The sequence below is a fragment of the Fusarium keratoplasticum genome, chromosome 4 (genome assembly GCF_025433545.1).
Source record: "Fusarium keratoplasticum isolate Fu6.1 chromosome 4, whole genome shotgun sequence".
Taxonomy (NCBI): Eukaryota; Fungi; Ascomycota; class Sordariomycetes; order Hypocreales; family Nectriaceae; genus Fusarium; species Fusarium keratoplasticum.
The window spans coordinates 4528359-4548885 of record NC_070532.1 but is presented as its reverse complement, the minus strand read 5'-3'; the positions used below and the strand labels follow the sequence as shown (position 1 = coordinate 4548885).

At 49.8% G+C, this 20527-nt stretch overlaps 9 protein-coding genes across 9 annotated transcripts; 5 read left to right on the top strand and 4 right to left on the bottom strand.

Annotated features, from left to right (window-relative positions):
• Positions 1–154: 154 nt before the first annotated feature.
• NCS57_00642600 (AB hydrolase-1 domain-containing protein) lies at positions 155–1088 on the bottom strand (the record flags this gene model as incomplete). Its single annotated transcript, XM_053056315.1, has 2 exons — positions 155–770; positions 823–1088. 2 exons carry the CDS (start codon positions 1086–1088, stop codon positions 155–157), a joined length of 882 nt encoding a protein of 293 aa, XP_052915270.1.
• A 554-nt stretch (positions 1089–1642) lies between these two features.
• On the top strand, positions 1643–3354 carry NCS57_00642500 (MFS domain-containing protein; the record flags this gene model as incomplete). The annotated part of the gene is made up of 7 exons (XM_053056314.1): positions 1643–1770; positions 1821–2207; positions 2260–2326; positions 2388–2800; positions 2855–2999; positions 3052–3195; positions 3247–3354. 7 exons carry the CDS (start codon positions 1643–1645, stop codon positions 3352–3354), a joined length of 1392 nt encoding a protein of 463 aa, XP_052915269.1.
• Positions 3355–5317: 1963 nt separating this feature from the next.
• NCS57_00642400 (uncharacterized protein) lies at positions 5318–5872 on the top strand (the record flags this gene model as incomplete). The annotated part of the gene is made up of 2 exons (XM_053056313.1): positions 5318–5675; positions 5733–5872. 2 exons carry the CDS (start codon positions 5318–5320, stop codon positions 5870–5872), a joined length of 498 nt encoding a protein of 165 aa, XP_052915268.1.
• Positions 5873–7189: 1317 nt separating this feature from the next.
• On the top strand, positions 7190–9311 carry NCS57_00642300 (HET domain-containing protein; the record flags this gene model as incomplete). Its single annotated transcript, XM_053056312.1, has 3 exons — positions 7190–7582; positions 7638–8400; positions 8833–9311. The coding sequence occupies 3 exons, from the start codon at positions 7190–7192 to the stop codon at positions 9309–9311; spliced, it is 1635 nt and encodes a 544-aa protein (XP_052915267.1).
• Positions 9312–10291: 980 nt separating this feature from the next.
• On the top strand, positions 10292–11964 carry NCS57_00642200 (Zn(2)-C6 fungal-type domain-containing protein; the record flags this gene model as incomplete). The annotated part of the gene is made up of 3 exons (XM_053056311.1): positions 10292–10544; positions 10624–10931; positions 10990–11964. The coding sequence occupies 3 exons, from the start codon at positions 10292–10294 to the stop codon at positions 11962–11964; spliced, it is 1536 nt and encodes a 511-aa protein (XP_052915266.1).
• A 66-nt stretch (positions 11965–12030) lies between these two features.
• Positions 12031–13350, bottom strand: NCS57_00642100 (F-box domain-containing protein; the record flags this gene model as incomplete). The annotated part of the gene is made up of 1 exon (XM_053056310.1): positions 12031–13350. One exon carries the CDS (start codon positions 13348–13350, stop codon positions 12031–12033), a length of 1320 nt encoding a protein of 439 aa, XP_052915265.1.
• Positions 13351–14460: 1110 nt separating this feature from the next.
• Positions 14461–15673, top strand: NCS57_00642000 (uncharacterized protein; the record flags this gene model as incomplete). Its single annotated transcript, XM_053056309.1, has 3 exons — positions 14461–14843; positions 14979–15276; positions 15326–15673. The coding sequence occupies 3 exons, from the start codon at positions 14461–14463 to the stop codon at positions 15671–15673; spliced, it is 1029 nt and encodes a 342-aa protein (XP_052915264.1).
• Positions 15674–18204: 2531 nt separating this feature from the next.
• Positions 18205–19042, bottom strand: NCS57_00641900 (uncharacterized protein; the record flags this gene model as incomplete). Its single annotated transcript, XM_053056308.1, has 3 exons — positions 18205–18357; positions 18414–18549; positions 18609–19042. The coding sequence occupies 3 exons, from the start codon at positions 19040–19042 to the stop codon at positions 18205–18207; spliced, it is 723 nt and encodes a 240-aa protein (XP_052915263.1).
• A 580-nt stretch (positions 19043–19622) lies between these two features.
• Positions 19623–20331, bottom strand: NCS57_00641800 (uncharacterized protein; the record flags this gene model as incomplete). The annotated part of the gene is made up of 3 exons (XM_053056307.1): positions 19623–19721; positions 19779–20095; positions 20148–20331. The coding sequence occupies 3 exons, from the start codon at positions 20329–20331 to the stop codon at positions 19623–19625; spliced, it is 600 nt and encodes a 199-aa protein (XP_052915262.1).
• Positions 20332–20527: the final 196 nt, after the last annotated feature.

Below are 20527 nucleotides of genomic sequence, written 5' to 3'. Positions count from 1 at the left end.
ACTTCCAATATTCGAAAATTTTCCTTACATGCTTGATGCAGGTGCGAGACTCTAGGTAAAGGAGAAAGGAAACACGAGGACATGGTGACATTTATGAGGTATGAGGAAGCTGTCTTAAACTAGGCTGACACATATGCACAAAAAGCCGACTCCATCAAAGCTTCTCCAAGAACCCGAGGACAACCTTTTGAAACTTCTCCGGTTCATCAGCTGCCGGGTTATGTCCCGAGTGATCAAATACAACCAACTCGCTGTTGGGAATTCCCCTGCTAATATCCTCAGCCTCTTCCAGAGGACAGACGACGTCATGACTTCCCACAACTACCAAGGTGGGAGTTTTAATCTCTCCAAGTCTACCTCGAACGTCGAAGCGAGGTTGGCTGAAAGAAAAGGCCGCGTTGTGAACCTCCCAGTGCAGATGGGACTCGCCGCCTGCACTCTCGAATGAGTCGAAAGAGGGTGGCTCGGATGATGGTTCGTCCTTCTCAGGGGTGTAGATGGCGATGATCTCGGCAAGACCTTGTTCGGCGTCCTCCTTGTCTCTCACATTTCCAGACCATAGTCTGGCCTGTCGAGCGGGATCCGGCTTAATACGGTTCGAAGTCAAAAGGGAAGCAAGGACTCGATGAGTTCCAAGGGGCCCGCATGCCCATGTGTTCTGTAGGATCAAGCCAGAGAGACGGTTGGGAAATGCCAAGGCGTAGGTTAGCGCAAGGAACCCTCCGTAGGAATATCCAGCCAGGATGAATGTTTCGACTCCCACCCACTCCCTACATAACTTGTGTCAGTCAAGTCAAAGGTGGCTAGAGAGGAATGAATTACCTGAGCTCGTCAACATCAGTGATCCAACGCTCATCAGTAAAGGGGCCTTTGATGTCGCTAGCGCCACTGCCCCGAGCATCATAGACGAGCACACGGAATTTCTCAGCAAGGAACTTGTATGCGGACTCGGTCGATGTGTGACTGGACAGTCCTGGGGCGCCGTGAAGAACAATGACAAGTGGCTTGGTCTTGTTTTCGGAACCGAGAAGCCAGACGTGAAGCTTTGCTCCGTCGCTGAGTTGAACTTGGGTGCTGGTGCTGGACATGGTGCAATGTGTTGGGGTGCTGTGTGAGTTGGATAAAGATGTTTGTGCTGACGCTCTGGATTAAGGGAATGTTTGGTTTTATATGCATCTTATATATCAGGTTTGTATGAGACAGGATCTGTCATTCCACTCTGACGAGTACCAACGCTTGAGTCAGTAACGTTATCGTTGTTCATCATGAGAATACACTTTCGCTCAGCGAGGCGGAGATTGGCGCAATCAGTATCACAGAGTATCAGCTCTCGCTAAAAGGATTGTGATGGCTAATTTGTCAGACTCAGGTCGTCGAGGAACAAGGAGTGCCATGGTTTCGGAGAGTGTCGCTGAGCGAGGTGGAGATGTTTCCAAATCGGGCAATTCTCGCTGAGCGAGGGTGTTGACGGTCCACCCTCCAACATGGCGATCGATTGGATGATTAAGTGTTGTTTTGGGGTATAGAAAATCAAATAAGAAAGCTGAGCATGAAAGATGTGAAATATATTTTATAGTAAAATATCACCTCGATCCCCCTCGCGCATCAGTCTCAACCCTTTGTCGTCTCCAACCTCGCCAAAATGACCGACTCGGAAAAGCAACAAGACGATGTCTTGCCTTGGGACCAAGATCCCGATAACCCCCAAAACTGGAGCAAGCTGAAAAAGACTGTCAACCTCGGCATTGTTTCCATGTTGGCCTTTATCACGTAAGTCGACGCTCACCTGCTTGCCTGACAAACATCTCACTATATCCCAGTCCACTGGAATCCTCCGTCATTGTTCCCGGTGTCCCACTTCTGAAAGACGATTTTCATGAAATAAGACGGCCCGTGACATCCCTTGTTGTGTCAATCTTTGTTCTAGGATTCGCGTTTGGTCCTCTTCTACTATCGCCGCTATCCGAGCTATACGGCCGACGTTTGCTCTTCAACGTCTCGAACCTTGTTACACTCGGCTTCTCAATCGGCAGTGCTCTTGCACCTAATATTGCTTCATTTATTGTGTTTCGATTCATCGCTGGCAGCTTTGGGGCTGGGCCGATGAACATTGGTGGAGGAAGTATTGCCGACCAAGTTGCCCTGGCAAAGAGGGGGCTTGTCATGTCCATTTTCTTCACTGGCATCTTTCTTGGACCTGTAATTGGGTAAGTGAATCACTCATGAGACCCTCAAATTACCATCTAACTTTGCCACAAGACCGGTAATCGGAGGCTTCATTGCCAAGAGCCTCGGGTGGAGATGGGTCTTCTGGGTCATGACGATTGTTGCAAGCCTTCCAATTCCTGCCACCCTCGTTGAATCATCAGCTGACTAGATCAATGCAGAAAGGCTTGATGACACTTGTGACATTTGTATTTCTCTCCGAAAGCCATGCCCCAACCATTAAGAGGCACAAGGCAAGACAAGCTCCCCAACAAGTCGTCGTCGCTGAAGAGGGCAAGCCCAGCACAAGCGATGTCCTTCTGAGAGCTGTCTCAAGACCAATGCGCATGTTGATACGGAGTCCTATTGTTACCGGCCTCTCCTTATACCTCGCCCTTGTCTATGGCTATCTTTATCTCCTCTTCACGACCTTTTCCACAGTCTTTCCTGAACAATACGGCTTTGGCATCGACACCTTGGGATTGGCTTTTCTAGGACTTGGGATCGGGTGTATGCTTGCACTAATCGTGCTTTCATGGCTCAGCGACTGGCTACAGGACCGTTTCACCGAAAAGCATGGGGAATCAAAGCCAGAGTGAGCGCACTCCACTGCAGACGTAGCAGGAATGGACTAACTAACGTCGAGTAGATACCGCCTTCTTCCAATTGTATTGGGTATACCCTTGCTACCGATCGGCTTGTTCGTGTACGGGTGGACCGCCCAGTACAAAGTTCACTGGATCGTCCCAATCATCTTCACCGGTTTCACTGGAGCCGGTCTCATCTTCTCGTTTGTAAGTCAACTCACCCTCTTACCAACTCCATCAACTAATTAAGTTGTTCAAGCTTCCTACGCAGATATATATGGTCGATGCCTTCACAACTTATGCGGCAAGTGCGCTGGCGGCAACGAGTGTCGTCCGCAGCATTGTGGGCGGTTGTCTTCCCATTGCAGGCCTGCCACTATACTCGGTGCTTGGATACGGATGGGTGAGTCTCGGTTGGGTATAGATCTCAAGAATTGTCTAACAAGTTCTGTAGGGAAACTCTCTGCTTGGCTTCATCGCAATGGTTGTTTCTATTGCTCCTCTTCTCTTCTGGCGATACGGAGAAATATTGCGGAACAAGTATGATGTCAAATTTGACTGATACAAGTTAGACATCGTCACTTGGCCAAGTCTAGGTATATCACGGATTCTCCAGAGTTACTTGTTTCAAGACGAGCCAAATTCTTCAATGCGCAGCTAGGAGCCGCGCTTTAAAGAATTTGGAGACTATGTGTGGGCAATTTATTAAATATTTCCCTTCTGCCTGTTCAAGGTTGGATCATCTCCGAAGCCCAATCTTCCTTTGCCAATAGTAATTTGATGCAATGGAGCCGTCTCTCGAGGTTCGAAGCAACACCTAGTAGCCACGTCAAATTCAACTTGCCAGTATCCCCCAACTCCAATGTGCCTGCAATATATCTTTCCTCAAAGTCCCTAGCCCCTTGATGAAGCTTTCCCACCAAGATGTTCACATCTCGTGTTGCGTTCTGTAGCATCAATCGCTTGAGTGAAATATCATCTTGCTTCGATGGTTGAAATGTCCCTAGCCCAACACGAGTAGTGTCGTTGCCGAGGTGGACACTGGGAGTTTTTGCAATCTCGCATAGTAGGTTGACCTGCCGCTGGTGAAGCATAGCAAGGTTCATCAGTCGGGGACAGCCGGCGTCGCAGTTTAGACAAGAGAGATATTTTGTGGAGAGCTGAAATACATCCTGCAGCAACTGCAGGATTGCGTCGAGACTTGTTTGTCCTGGCGCGTTAAAAATATCGCTCAGAATGTTTGCCTTGTCGTGAATAGAGGCGTAGCAGGAGTCCGGGCATCTTTGTCCCTGACTCGGGCTGGAAGAAGAAGGTGGCGGTGGCGTGTCGAGGGAGTCAATTAGATCAGTGAGAGACGGAGAGTTGCTTGTGAAGGCTATCGTGTTGTTTGGTAGCAAAGATGGATCAACTTGAAATGAATTGCTTTGAAATAGCTGATTTCATCAGTACTCAAAGCCCATCACGATGAATGGCCCAACAAATTTCACTCACCGTGTTGGTATCGGTACCAGACAAGACGCCCTCAGAGTTGTCAACTTGGTCATTTTGTATTACGAAACCAAGCATTGAATGGATTCCTAGATTCCCACTTCCAGTGGCTGCTTGAATTGGGAATTCTGACGTGAATGGTGGTTCACCGCTCGCTTTGCGTTTACCCCGTCGCTGAGAGATGCTGTAAACGCACGAGGAGGCATTTGAGGACGCCACACATCGCCGACAAGGAACACCGCCTGAACATTTGACCCTCGATTTTCGACACGAGTTGCAAGACGTGTTATACTTGCGAGGATGAACGAGATCTGAAGTGCCACTCGAACTCGTGGAACCTGGAGTAGGGGTAAGGGTAGCAGGTTGATGAGCCTGGGGGTTCCATCGCGAGGTGTAGGTGCTTGGTATTCCGTTAAAGGTTGTCATTCTTGGCCTATGAGCAATCAGGTCCCTGATAGAGGAAACAACTGTTTTCAGGTGCCACTATCGAACAAAGAATGCAGTTAGAGAACAGAAAGGGGAGAGTGAGGATGGATTTGTAAGCGGTAGGGTCCATCAACTAGGGTGCGGGTAAGACCATATTTCTTGAGATTAAATAGGCAAGGGCGGGTGGTTAATAAGCACCTTAAATTCAACATAATGGAGCCCTCCTGATGTGTTTATCAGCCCTATTGATTGACCACGTGAAGCAGCATCTTGTCTGTTTAACTTAGGCTTCCGAAACGCACCACTTGGAGCGCCTAGCGTCCTAGTTTGCAAGTCTCGTATTCTTCAGAACCAATTCAACAACAAGGCCGAGCCTAAGAACAAATGAATTTCCTATTGGCTGCATCGTTTCAGCACGTCTCATTCATTCAGGGGTCACGAATGTGGCGTCGGGGAAAACCTCGGCTAGGCTATCATCACCAACTTCAAAGCCACGTCTTTCCCCGCAAATTTTGACTACCTATCACCCCTTTTGCCCCGAGCCATTTCTCCCCTTGATGAATTCCTGTTTGCCATCGATGCTGTTGCTGTTCTCATAGATCATCTTTAAAATGCCTCGTGCCAAGAAAAACGCAACCACGACCGAGTTAGTCGTAAAGCCTCCACGCAAGAAGCCTGGCCCAGCGCCAAAACCACTATCAGAGCGCGTCTACAAACCGGCCAAGCCAATCCAGCGCATCGAAAACAGCTACTCACAGAGAAGAAAGGAAGAGGTTCTCTTGTATCTTCTTAATCACACCATTTACGACCCTGACAGTTGGAAGTCGGTCAACTGTTATAGAAAACCCTTCCAGCGAGATGCCTCAAAGCATTTCAAGATACCAGAGGCCACCATACATACTTGGTGGAAGAATAGGACATCTATCCTGAACAGGGAGAAGAAGTCAAGGAAGAAGAAGGGCTCAAAGGGTAAATACTTGGTCCTGTCCTCCCTAAACTGGACGTGGCTGACTTGCTCGCATTAAGGCCCACCCGTCTCAGAAGCGGGAGAAACAGCACCGCCAGAGACAGACACAACAGAGTCAGAACCAGCAGACCCAGGGGCAGAGAGCCCAGCCGCAGACAACGAGGGCAACACCGGGTCAAGTGAGATCCAGGATGGATGAGTGGCAAGGTTGATCTGATTCCTTTTATCGGGGTAATCTTGCCCAACTCAGCCACTGCCGACGAGAATGCCAGACTGGGATAATTCGCCCACCAACAACATTTCTTCTTTCCAGCGCCCAAACCCTTGCATTATATACTCGGGCAGATTAATGTCGACCACCGGGAAATTTCGTTGCCTAGACTCGTCGTGCGGCGAGACACACACATATCTAATCAGGCCCAAACATACGGCACCACCCAGCCCCGGCCGACTTGCACCGTACAACTTCTTGGGGCGTTTTTGATGTGATGCTCGGTCGATATGCACTGTCAGTCTCTACCCGGTTGTCCCTCAATATGCCCATTCCCTTATCACCTAGAAAGAGATGGCGGCTCTTTCTAAGCTTGAAAGGTTTCTCTAGTGTAGTTTCGATTTCCCTTGAATCATTTGGTCTTGAGCGGGCTTGGTAGCGTGGAACAACGTCTTTCTAACGTTTTGCGGTAATTTTATGAATACAAGGATCAAAGCCATCAAAGACAGAGCTCATTTCCACTCCAGTCTTACAGATTCATGCGCCATATCTTGGAGCCGAGTTGCCACTCTTCACATAGCAGTCTCGGTTGTTGTTGGGACTCATAACTTGTGACTGGGATATGATGAAACATGGAGAAAATTGTATGATGTAAGAGATGAAGAGCTCTGCATAATGACGAGTAGAGGGAATAGAATGGAGAAAATAACTTCCAACTTCTCCCGAGTTCCTGCTCGTTATCGTCTTTTCTCCATATTCATTGACTCAATTATTTATAGATTCTCTACACGTCTCAGCCCCTGGAGGCCTCGCCCCCATGCAAATCCTTTGGGGGCGACATGCCGTCATGCTTTTGTGCCAATGACAACTGCTTATACCTGGGAGGTGGGATCATGAGCAAGTCCTACGAGTCGCACAACGTGTTGGGTGAATCTTGAATAGTACTGTTCTAGGACTCCGTGAACTACCTGCGGGGGTCAGCACATTGGCAGCAATCTTGAGGCGGGAGCTAGCAAAATCAGTTTTAAGCTCAAAACTGAGCTTTATATCCCCCCTTAACTGTCCGCTGTGGCCTCACTTACTATAAAGTGGTCGCACCATTGAGATGGCGACCTTCAAAAGCTGCTCGTCGATTTCACCCCCTCTTGATACAAACTCAACTGCTCGCCAAGATAAGGCGACTTTGGAAGAGCGTCTGCATGGCTGATTGGCTGTCCCCCGCGCTTATCCGGCGCTGCAAGTCAGACGCTCCCACACAGCCACTCAGGCAACCTGACTTCACTCCTTCATCATCCTCTCATCAAAATGGCCAGATCAAAGTCTCATCCCTGGTTTGATCAGGTTCTCATGCTGAATGAGGATCCTTGCAAGTCTTGCGGTGCCTTATGCGACCTCTTCGAGAAGCCTAGTTCAACTGGAGAGTACGTCCCAGGCGGAGATTTTGAGATAAAATCGCGCGGCAAGAATGTCATCCTCAACCATCAAGATATCTGCGAGACTTGCCTAGCACTAGCCAAGGCAGCCATCATACTCAGGATGTCTCTCTATAGGGAGGGCATTTCCGACCCCAAACCCCTGCTAGCAAAGTTTTGGGATGTGAGGGTCTCAGAGAATGTGATCAACGCAACCGTGTCTTGGCTCTTGCGGGGGGCTACATTGCTCACCCAAAAATCCATTACCATCTGTCAACCAAAAGACGTGAGTTGCATATTCTCCTCCAGTCCCCAAGAACCATTACTCACATCAATATCAGGCTTCAGCCTCCATCTCAATCGACGCAGCGAAAGAAGACAGATCCACTGCCAGATCAGAGCAGAACATTAGTTTCATAAGAAAGATGCTCAGTCTCTGTGAGACAGGGCAAGATTGTCACCACAACTGCAAATCTGGAGGTGATAGAATATTACCCACCAGGCTAGTTCTTATCGGCGATGGGGAAAGTTCGATCCGACTGCATGAAACATCCAAAGAGCAACAAGGCTCTTACGCAGCCTTGAGCCATTGCTGGGGACCACCGGAGAAACACCCTCTTCGAACCTTGCAAGGAAATATTGAGTCTATGAAGTCAAAGATCCCAGGGGATAAGCTCTCTGTCGTCTTCAAAGAATCCATCTGGCTCTGCAGACAACTTGGCATTAAGTACATCTGGATCGATTCGCTCTGTATTGTCCAGGATGATGCCACCGAATGGGAGATTGAAGCTGCCAAGATGGCGCAATACTACTCTGAAGCAAGGATCACCATCGCTGTCGACTCTTCTCCTGACGGGACGACTTCATTCCTCTCTCAAAGGGCTGAGAGATGGCACCCTCAAACATCTTCGTCTGCCCCATACTTGATCGTACGAGAACACTATGACAGATTGCAGGAAGATGACCTGGAGAATTCCAGCATTAAGGCACACAAATTCCTTCCCGAGACACACCACCTCCTCCCAACTCGAGCTTGGGCAATGCAGGAATCCATCTTATCGACTCGAATTGTCCGTTTCACCCTCTCCGACATCACATGGGAATGTGATGGAGAGACTGTCTCCGAGGATGGATTCAAGGCTTTGGATCTAGCCGAAACCTTCCATCCATCAAGGCCATTCTTTAATGCTTTAGAGAATCCAACAAATGAAAAAAAGAGAAAAGATTTATGGATGGGCATCGTTGCAGAATTCACATGTCGTTCTATCACCGTTCCAACTGATCGACTGCCAGCCATGAGTGGCATGGCATCTCGTTATCAGAGTATCATAGGTGGCCGATACTTGGCTGGGATATGGGAGACATACCTCATGGAAGGTCTTTCCTGGGGAAGATCCCTGCATGGCCCGTCCAACATTCGAGCGCCTGATCACTATCTCGCTCCAACATGGTCCTGGGTATCGATATGTGAAAGAAGTCGTGTACAGTTTCATTGCGACCCTGGCATATCTAAACTGACTTCTAGCTTACGCCCAGGGATTCTCGAGGCCCACTGCGAGACTTCAAAGGACTCACCATTCGGCCGAGTCAAGAGTGGGTACCTGTTGATCAAGGCGCCGTTGTTCAAGGTCACCCTGACCTATAGCTGGGATTCAATCCCCGAGGATATAGTGTACGAGGTTGTGGTCGCTGGAGATGATGAGAACGAAGAACCGTGGGCCTCTGACAGTTTTACTGCGGATTGCTTGCTGTCCGTCAAAAAAGGCAATGCTCTCAGAGCGTATGATGGGGACAACCTTGAGTACATGACAAATCCGACGTCATTCACGGCAACCGCTTGGGTCATGTGGTTAGGAATTGGAGCTCTGGTCCTAGGGCAAGATCCTGATTCCGAGGCATTTCAGAGGCTTGGATATCTGGATACCTATGGGGAGGAAGTGAGCTCACCTATTGGTGACCCTGAGCGCTGGACAAATTCACTCCAGGGGACAGTGGTGCAGTTTCAGCTCGTGTAGTCCTACAGACTCGAGATAGGCTGTTTATAGCAAAGAAGCCAGAATGAATACCAGTTGGAGTGCGAATTTTGCGTTACAAGGCAACCTTTGCTGACCTCCAGTCGAGAGGGACACTCTCAGTGGACAGTGAAAAATACAAAAAGAAGTCTACAAAGACAAAGATTTTCGCGCCAAACAAACGCCTGAACTCCAATCCAAAAACACTACTCAGTACATAGAAGGTTCCAGACCCAGTGCAGCAACTAGTCATCGCCATCTCAACTCCAAAGGCCTTTCACACAGTCCTACCACCACCGCCACCATAGTCGTGACTCAACCTTCTCATTCCCTTAAGAAGATAAAGATCCAATTCTATCTATAATCTATCTTCAACAGTTAACCTTATTTATTACAAGTATGCTCAAGTATATTCACTCACCTTATTAAGTTTCTCGTCATGCCCCTCACCACTAATAAGCGTCACTAAGAACCTAGTAATTCTATTTAAGAAAAAGAGGACGGCATCGTTCTTGTCCTTGATGTATAAGCGTTGAAATGGTGAGTCAACAGGGTCAGAGATAAGAAAGACAGGATTTCTAAGTAAAGCCGGCTGGGCAAAGATTTGAGTTATGCGAGAATGAGATAATATAAGCCAAAATACTACCCAGAGTTGTATTTGTGATCACGTACTATCTGCCATGAACTGGATTAGCCTGTCGATTGGGCGAAACTCAAGCAGCCAAGTCTCCTTCTATGCCGGTAAAAGCCCCAGCAATCCTTCATCGCTCAGCTGAATGACGGTGCCAAGCACAACGCTCCCTTGGCATGTCTTGGCCAAAGATTTTGCCCAAAAAGGAAAGGAGTCTGACATCCCCACCTAAACAAGGCGTCCTCTCACCAGCATCCCCCGTCCCCGTCCTGTAGCATAAGTACGTCCAACGATCCAAGCTCTCTCCCCCCTCCCGACCCAAACTAGCAAAACGTCTGTAACTGCATGCGTCATGAGCGACCCGAAAGCGTGCTGGGAGTGCCACAAGAGACGCCTCATCTGTGACTTTGCAAGTCCGGCTTGTCAAAAGTGCGAGGCTAGGGGCGTTGCTTGTCCTGGGTATGGGGAGAAGAAGCCGTTGAAGTGGCTGCAGCCTGGACAGACGAGGTCTAAGGGGAAGAGGGCTAAAAAGGAGGTCAATGTTATTCGGCTTACGTTGAAGGATCCGAGTGAGGCGACGAGTGTCTTTGAAGCAATCGAATACTGTGAGTACCCTACATGGTTGAGCCTTGGATCCTTGTACCTGGAAAGCACCTGGATCTTGATGTACTGATCACCTTGCAGTCAACACTCACATTTGTCCCGATCTAGTAGCCAATGGCGCTGGTGGTGGCTCCAACTGTCCCTTCATCCTACACCCCTCTGAAGCCCCCTACATCCCTACGGCCATCAGACACACCATGGTGTCGATTGCGCTAGCCCATCGTGTCCTGCAGTCGGAGCAAGGGTTTGAGGCCGACAGGGCTTTGTTCTCCACGAGGCTGCAGAAGCATCGTGGTGCAGCCATCAGACATTTGGCGAGCGACTTGGTGCCGGGGTCGCAGCCGGACACCATCACGTTGGTGTCTATCCTTACCTTTCTTTTGGCAGAGGTGAGCCATTCGGTGACTTGAGGGCGTTGATCTATCCAGCGGGCTAACAGGAGCTCAGGTCCAGCAGAGTTTTTCGTCCAGCTGGCGCCAGCACTGCGATGCCGCCAACACCGTTGTGGAACTTCTTGGCGGGATGAGTACCATCTTGCTCTGCTACCCCTTTATCAGACCCGTCGTTCGGTACTACATCCTGCACGTGGAATTTGAGTATTTATCACCTGCATACCCAGATCTAACCTATCCTAGCATCGAAATCTTGAGCACCACGACAGCTCCGGTAGTTGAAGAAGCCCGAGCACGTCGCCAAATGGAAATCCTCGGCTTCCTACCCATGGCCTTCAACATGGGCCTTTTTACCACAGTTCCCTGTGCCCCGGAGCTTCTCGTCGACATTGTCTTTGTCAACCACCTCCAGTCACAAGCCCAAGCCTACGAAGGAGCCGTATTCGACACCAACCTCCAAAAAGCCTCTCTAGACTTGCTCCAGAGGATTCAGTCCTTCTCTGCTGAGAGCTGGGTCACCAACATTGACCTCAACGAGAAGTTGAATGAAGATCCTAACAAGCCTTCGAAGCAGCGTCAGGCAATTTCGTGGGACTGGCAGAGCGTTGCGTACATTTACCAGTCTGCCGTTGCCTTGTACTGCATCTCGTCGCTACTCTATCCTCAGTATACCCAGGATATGCCCCAGACACTTGACAAAGATGTCGACATTGCAGCTATTCGATCAGCCTATCTGGCTACCCTGCTCAGCAACATCAAGGACGTTGCGTCAGGTTCAAACTTGCAGCTCCGAAAAATGCTCATTTGGCCGCTGGTCATCGCAGGCATCGAGGTGGACGTGAACGACGAAGCGTCGAAGAAGCTCATCTGTGGTGAACTGGCTTGGATCAGCAAGGTGGTAGGGACGGCTTCGCCGCTGGTAGCGCATGACTTCTTGTCGAAGCTTTGGAAGTCGGACTGGATTCCCACCGGGTATGGGAGAAGAAGCTGGAATAGCATTTTTGATAGGCCGTATGTGTTTGTCATGTAATCTAGAGATCTAGATAGGCACTCTCCTTAACCTCCCCTTAAAAACTCCATCCCTCACCTCACCTTTTCATACACTCGCTATCACCTCATCCCAGAGTATAATGGGATCCAGATGGTCACTAATAGAGCTTGAATCGCTGCACGCATCCCAACTCGCCCAATCCACCCGTCCATCATCCTCAAATATGGACCACTGGCCCCGTCTAGCCTCACACCTGACACCGCGCTGTCCCAGCTGCTTCATCACCCGTCCAACTGGGCGTTCCTCTGAAGGGCTGCTGTCAAGGTTCTTGCTCACAATAATGCCGTAAAAATATACACGTGTCAGCTTGGGGAATTCTTCAACCTTGTGCACCCCTACGGCTTCCAGCACTTCAGCCAGCCTAGAGCTTACAGAGCCATCGTTGCTGTTGTGAAAATGTCTCAGGCAATCTGATTCGTCCCAGGTCTCCAGCTCAAGATCCGGGACGGTCGGTTTATGCTCCAGGACCAGTGTCTGCAGCGTCCGGCGTGAGGCCATGAGGATGACCATCCAGTCTTGGCAGCTTGCCTCTTCAGCACGCGAAGACCATGCTGACCATGATTCCCATGGGTCATCCTCCACGTGAGCAGACGAACACAGATAAAGGTGTCGTAGGATCGGCATTGATATGCCCTCCTCAGGCAAAAATCCACCCAAAGGACGAGGAAAAGTGTGTTCCGCAGCCAAACTCCCGTAGTCGGATGATTCGTCGTCACCGGCGAGATTCTCCTCTGGCAAGGGTGCAGGATCCCGGTCAGGATACAATGTGGTCATAAGCGGCCGGTCCAGCATCCCGAGCTCAAGGCGCTCCAGCATTGGGCCGGAGCGTAGGACCCATCTAGCTCCAGCCCGGGGAATATACCCAAACAACTTTGCAAAGCGGAGTTTGGCGAGAGGCGGATGGTCGACTTCAGGGGTGACTTGGTCAATCTTATCCCAACGCCCGTACAGCTCCAGGGCCTCGAGGTTGGAAAAGTAGGGCAAAATATCCCAGACCTTGTCGCCGGCAGAGATGACGGTGCAGAGACTCCTCACTCGGCTGGCAACCTTTCTGACCCTGTCCTGATCGACTTCAAGAAGCTGCCGCAAGATATTTAGCGGAGAGAGCCGTTCTGGAGGGTTGCCTCCACGGTATCTACCAATATAGACACGATCCGAGGGAGACTTGAAAGGCTGCGGCTCTTTAATCTGGTCGCGGGTCTCGTGATAGCCATCCCCATGCAGCTCAATGTCGGTCCATATTTGTGGCTCGATGAGGGCGTTGATGCGCTTACAGGTGCGGCTGAACTTGGACTTTTGACTAAAGGAGAGATAAGAGGAGATCTCGAGAATGATTTCAATGGGGAGAGTGTCTGGAGAGTGCATTGTGAGGGGCCGAGATGGGAAATGTGTTGCTCGAGTGAGACGAATCCGGGTGTCTTTATATCTAGAGCTCGTGTGACATGCTGACATGCGGTGGAGCAAATTCGAACTGGTTGCCTAATCAGCTGCAATGCCAAGGCATGGAATCTCGGTCGACTGCAACGATTGGTCAGTTGAAGTCATCGTGAATCTGCATACTGTCAGCCCTGTCCTTGATGGACGACGAGAACGTGACGCCGAAAGGGTATTCGCCCATCGTCCTCTAGAGATATATATTCTTTCCAGAACTCCAGACTATTTCATCTAGGCTTCATGAGATATAAAAACGTCATAGTTTGCATACGAGTGTTCGCCTTTCTTCCATGCCTGAGCCCGTGTGCGTGCCATTTTAGAGAGATCAAAGGGACGCGGGTTAACTCTTTTGCTCGCTTCTGTCTCAATTACCTTTTTCTCTTTAATGCTCGCATCTGCAAAGAGACTGTTGGTGCCTAGAAAAATCCTCCGGGGAAACACTCAATAGCTCAAACCATCAGTACACAGCCGCCACCAAATGCAACTCCCCTTTCTAAACCATCTAGGCCCGAAAACCTGCAGTTCATCCTCATACCAAAGTCTTCCCCTCGAACTGAGTATGAATACTAAGCGACTCGTCGATGGGTTACCCTCGCCCTGTAAACTCCAACGTCCATCACGATGCTATTGACAAAGCAGCTACCTCAACAGTGACGGAGTACGCGGTTATAAAATTAAGAGTCTTGTTGCACTTAGTGACGCTAAATTGCGTAGGAATACAATGATTGAAGGAAGCTCTCGGTCAATGTGTTCTTTATTATAGTTAAAGCCCGGCCCTCGATGGGATAACTGAGCCAGAAGGCCCGAATCTCTAGGCCAGCCCCTAGGCAGAACGCCTTTAAGTTGTCTCTGGAAACTTTGTCTTTGCAGAAATTTCTGAAATCATAATTAAAACAGTAACCCAACATAAGAAGACTTTACCGCAACAATTTCAACTTTTCAATCTGCACCGTTTGACTTGAACAACACCATTCTTCTCATCCCCTTTGCCTAATCCCCTCACCCACGACATTCGTCACCGACACGAACAACTTACTCATCATGCCTTCGACTATCCAAATCCAAGAGCATGGAAATGCCACCCATCTCCAATTAGCGGCGCGCATAGAGGAGCTCCGCCAGCTCACTCGAATCCAGAAGAAACTTGAAAGACGCTCCAAGATCATCGTATTCGATGATGAGCAGCTCCAGGAGCTCAGTATGGTTCGGGGCTCGCTATTCGATATAGATGAGGATGATCCTATTGACCTTGATCCCCGCTACTTTCTTCCCGGTCCGATCCAGGAGCTGGAAGATGGACTTGAGCAGCTACGCAGTGAGTGGGCCATTTTCCCTCGCCCGTGGCCACAGGCCAAGCCGATTGAGAATCGCCATCTCCAAGGCAGAGACGAATTCGCCCACAGCAGTGCAGCCGACGATGCTTTGTGGGATGCCATAGCTCGCTGTGGTTTCTGCGAGGAGGTTGCCCTGAATCCTTCTTCATGGACGCCTCACGAGCAAGATATTCCATCCATCACCTTTGCTTTCTCTTGCACGCAATAACTAACCCCGTTCCGTAGCTTTGCTGAAATAGGACCCGAATGCAAGAAGTCCTGGCGGTCTCCAGAAGACGGTCGCCCATGCTGGCAGTATTGGTCGAGTGGTGACTTTTACATGCGACCCCATCCAGGAAATTGTCCTCCTGAACGCGGTGTGTCCAATTACAACCCCGACGTACCTCATGCTGTCGGCACCGTCTGCGATATAGCTCGCCCAAGGGGCCAGAGTTCCCTCCACAGCGAGTTGCTCGCAGCCGTTTGTCTCCTCAAGGCACAAATCGACTCGCCAAGCCGATATCTTGGCCACCACGTGTGTCATGTATGTCTCCATCCCGTTCCATCTTGTCAACCTTGCTGACATGTCGTAGATTCTGATTGTCAGCTTTCACGCCCGGTTCTCGGCTCGTATCATCCAAGCATACTTTCAGAATGGAAAAGTTGTCATTCGACCGTCCCGCCTTATCAACCTACATACTCGAACTATTTCGCCAGAGGTCAAGCTTGTTATTCGGTGGCTCAACAGCCGGCCAGTCGGCGATACACGCCTGCCAGTCCAAGCAGTCCCAATCCTTGACCAAGTTGATGACAACTTTGACTTGCCTGTTCAGGTGACGGATGTCGAGGGAGTTTTGCCGCAGGATACTTGTGAGAGGCAAGCAATAGAGGGGGCGGAGGTTGTCTTGTGTAGCTTACCTACGGCTACACTTTTCACTTGAACAGTAGAAACTTCTACCGTGATTGGTTGGGTGGCATTCCTTAACCTGATAATAGCGAAAGGTTGGAGTTGGAGATGGACTTGATAATCTCAGTCTGAATGACGCGACATTGATAAGCGGAGGGTATATCTTGTGCACCGGATTGAGTAAATATTCATATTTGTAGTGCAGCATAAAAGTTAAGTAGACAAGTAGAAAGGGTTATTGGAATTACTCTTTAACTGGCATCCTTTTATCTTGTCATTCAGGTGGTGTGGTTAAATAAAATCGAAAAGAGATACTATAAAAAGTACTAAGGAACAAATGAAGCGACTCACATGACTCCGCCTGTCTCACCATCTTCGTCGCCCCTTCTCTTCTGCCTTTCTCCTCCTATACTCCCGCAGGACCTGTCTTGCTCGCGCAGCCTCTGCAAAGACGTGACCTAATCCATACTTTTCCGGGTCCTGACAGATCGGACAGTTGGCAACAAGGCCATCATCTACCCCCTCTTCAGGCTGATGCTCCCTGGCATCAAAGTACTGGTCCCCGTCGTCATCGTCGTACCATACATCACCGTCGTCATCCATCTCTGCGCGGTAGCCAGCCAACTGCAAGGAGTTGACAAGCAACCTTACAAACGGGAAACGAGTCAACTGCCCCCGTCCTTCCTTGGTTGAAATTGTCTTGTAGAAGAGGGTCGTGTGCTTGACAGGTTGCTCGTCCAACTCTTCATGGATGAAGCAGTCTTCTCCTCCACTCCATGACTCGGTACCGGCGGATGAGTTGTATTCTGAGCCATCATCTGAGTCGTATGATTTCCCGCAAAGGATACCAGTGGCGGACCAAGATGCCAAGAAATGAGGGACCCTGAGCTGCTCTGATCGCTCATATACTTCTTCACCCAAACGCAATATTTCGCTCTCTGGTTTCTGGGCGCTCCCTTTCAGTGCTGTCTCTCTAGTGCGATATGAGTATGCCCTAGCGACCTCTTGTGCCCTGGTAGTGGAAGAGGCACAATACCAGTGTTCCAAGTCCAACCATGTGGGGGGGCCTTCAAAAGTCGCGTGTGGGTCCGAGTTGTGCCAAAGGAGATGGCTCAGGGCTCCTTCTAGTTGGATAAAGTTGACTGTATACCGATCTCGGTTCGCATTGAATCTTTCGGGTAACCTCCCCCAGGCAGCTTGCCATGCGCTTGATGATTCACAACCGTCGAGTATAGTGGTTGCGTCGCGAGATAACAACCAATGCATCACCTCACTATTTTCATAGCTGATGCACGTACTGAGCGGGGTGTCGACAAATAGTGCAGTAGTTGGGGGAGGATTGACTTGAGCGTCAAATTCAACCAGGAGAGAAGCCATAAAGACGTTGAGCAAGGGGTGAGATAGCAGCAGCCTCCGGTGATCATTGGGGCCGAGTTTCACCTCTTCCAAGCCAAACAACAGCTCTGCGATATCCCCGGCTGCCAAGGCTCCCCGTAGGAAATCGTTCAAATTTCGGCCTGGGTTCCAATCCGAAAACCCGATCGAGCGCAGGAATTTTACCTGCCTAGAAAAATGGGGGGTGTCGAGACATGATACTAGGTGCAGTTCAAAACCGTCTAGCTGTGCTCCGTGGAATATGAATAGAGGCAAAATCCGCTCATCAGTGGAAAATCTAAAGGCGGTAAGCACAGCTGGTCTAGAATCAATAAGCTTATGAGCCATCACAACATGCCGAAATACCATATGGCTCTGAACTCACGCAGCTTTCCTAGGGCAGATATTTGGGTTGCAGCCTTGCTCTAATAAAAACCGGAGTAACCTGATCATCGAATCTGCATCGTGTCCATGGAAGAATAAGTGCTAGGCAAGTTATTGATACATACTCAAAACAACTACCAGCTTATGGAGACGGTACTCACTTCAAGTAGGCCATGTCCATCTTCATTCACATCGCTAATACTTGCGTCTCCGCTCTCCAAGAGGTGCCTAACAGTTGGCAGTTCGAACTGAGCGCAAGCTTTGAAAATTTCTGCGCCTTTTGGTCGAACATTGACGACAGAGATCCGTCCAGACAAGGAAGGCATGCCAAGCCAAGTCTGGGTGAAATGCTGGGCCTTGATCTCGAGGCAAATTATTCGCTGACCTAGGATGCTGACTCTTGCTTTGAACAGAGCTCGGGCTTTCCAAAGATTCTTCTTCGAGATGAGACTTAGAGATCCCTCGAGGCGCTCCTGTGGATCATAAGCGTCTTGGGACTTGGCTTTGGTTTTGAATGACCAATTCTGCTTGGCAAGGGGTTCTTTCCATCTCCATTCTTCCGTCCTCTCTCTGACTTGTGCAAAAATTTCATCTGGAATTTCAGTCGATGGCCCTGGCGATGGAGAGCTAGCGCGTGCTGATGATTCAAAACATGATGGTTCTTCTGTCGCATCCCTAGGTCTTCGAGAAGGTGATGTTTGAGGTGGGCCTGAGCGACATGTTGTTTTCAAACTCGACAGTTCGAGGGCCATCTGTGTTTGGGTTTCCTATTGCGCATTGAGGGTCAATACGACAAGAGCCGCGCATCTATAGGATCGGCATTACCGTGATCCGGACCTCAGCTCTCTCCTGGGAGTCCAGGAGCTTTGTCATCATCTGGGTGAACATGAGAGAGGTCGTTTGTTGCTCTTGGCATAATCTCTCAACGACATGGCATGTTGTAGTAGAGGCTTCAATAACCTGGTGTTGCTATTAGCAGAGATGACGGGCCCGTACTGTTACTTGAATTGGCTGACCTTTTTTCCCAACAGGCCAGATTGGGCCTGGAAACATGACTCTAATTCCTGAACCGCAGTGGTGATGTCGTTTCGGATGGCTTCCTGTCCTAGCTGAACTGCAGAAATCGAGGCTCGGTTGAAAGATGTAAGACGCCTGGTGAAGAACTAAATTAGCGATAGTATGGAGTAAACATTTTACCCGGTGCCGCTTACACACCGAGGATACTCAGCACGGTGTCAAGAGCAGCCTCAGATTCTGTCACATCCTTGAGGACTTTTTGGGCCTTTCTCTTGTCGATGGCAGCCCAACGTAGCCTGTGTGGTGCAGATGATTGGCCTCCATCTCCATGTAGCATTCGAACCTTTTCCAGCGCCGCCAAGCTGACCCCAAGGCAGCTGTAAAGCAAGCTGTTGTGAGCGTCGGGGATGAGATCGCTAGCATCGGCGTTTGCCAAGTCCTTATCTAGCTCGTTCGCATGATGGAGTAGGAGACCGAGTCGATCGATCTTGGCGCTTAATTCGGCGAGTTCTTTAGGAGCGTGAACGAAGGACTGGACCAGCTGACGAGCCTGATCCCCGATGTCGACAGCGAGCTTGAGTAGTTGGGCGATAGCGGCCGTGGCGCCCACAATCTCGAGAGGTTCCATCAAGATTTTGCATGGAGTTGAAATAGAAGAGATGGAAATCACAAATCAGGCTGCGGTGGTTGTTGGGCGAGAGGGAGAACCTGGATCACGTGGGGACGCAGCAAGGCGTCTGCATGATGCGGCCAAGATGAGTATGCCTTGTGTCACTTTGCCTCAATCTTTGTCCTTAAGCAGTTTGTAAGTCGAGTGGAAACTTGAGCTTGCTCGTCTTCAACAGCTGTAGGTTCTTTTTCTTTTATGAGTTCCTGAGGAAATCGATAGTTGCTAGCGCCGAGATCAACCCCATAGTTGGCTTCAAAGTCCGTCCAGGTTTTCAGGGTTGTAGAGATAGTACTTTGGATGGCTTCGGTACCAGAAGCATCTGCACGCCGAACCCTATACTCAAAGTGATTTGAGGGTCAGAATTGCTTGGTTTAGTAGGAGTGTTTATAGTCACCCTAATTGACCAAGCGACAGTGCACCAACGTGACTGGGAGAATTTGTCGTGTTGAAAAAAAAACCTATCTATCCTTCTTGAATAATTCTGCAACCCTAATTCACCAAATCAAACTTCTCAACAAAGGGAGTGGAACGCCCCCGATTACTGCAGCTGAACCATCAGGTTCTTGTGCTGGCCAAGGCTCTTGTACTCGGCCAAGGCAGCTGCAGCCTTGGGGTCCTGGTAAGCCGCCTGAGCCTCCTAAATAAATTGTTAGCATACCATCGCACAATAATCAAGAGTGATAACTCGTCATACCTCGAGGCTGTCCCATCCAACCAGGCCGAGACCAACGGTAGGTCCATCTCCAACGCTGACACCACCCCAAGTCTCCTTGCCGAGGGCATCTACAAGGCTCATCCAGGCCTTTCTAACCTCGGGGTGCTTGCTCTTGTCATCAATGACAATGCTGGAGAACTGGGTGAAGGTCTTGTGAGAGGCACCCTCGGGGAACTGGGCAACCTCGAACCGGCCAACAGTAGGCTCGCCTCCAACTCGCTCATTGTATCTCTCCTTACGCTCCTGAGCCCACGCAGAGGACTGGAAAGCTTCGACATCCTCCTCGGTCTTGAAGGCTATGGTATGTCTTAGTAGCCGCGGTCCAGTGACTTGGTCTTGCCCACTTACAGATGCACTGAACAAACTTGAACTCAGTGGCAGCCGCACCGTTCTCGGCAACAACGGGTCCGGCGGAAACGCCAGCAACTCCAGGCTGGGACTTGAGCTCTTCCTTGAGCGTGGGCCAAGCCTCGAGGAAGCGGTCCTTGTTCTCCTCGGAGATGGTAGGGACGACAATAGTGAAGTAAGGCATGGTGACGTGTTTGATGAGGTTGAGAAGTTGAGCGGCTGAAGGCGATGCAGTGGGTTGTAGATGTAGAAGCAAATGTTTGATGATGAAAAGTTAACTCAAGTCGAGGCATCAGTCTGTATTTATAACTAGACAACCCCCATAAGGAGGCTCCGTTAACTCCTCGTCGGAGTCTTGCCGGAACCCGAACAATAAGCTT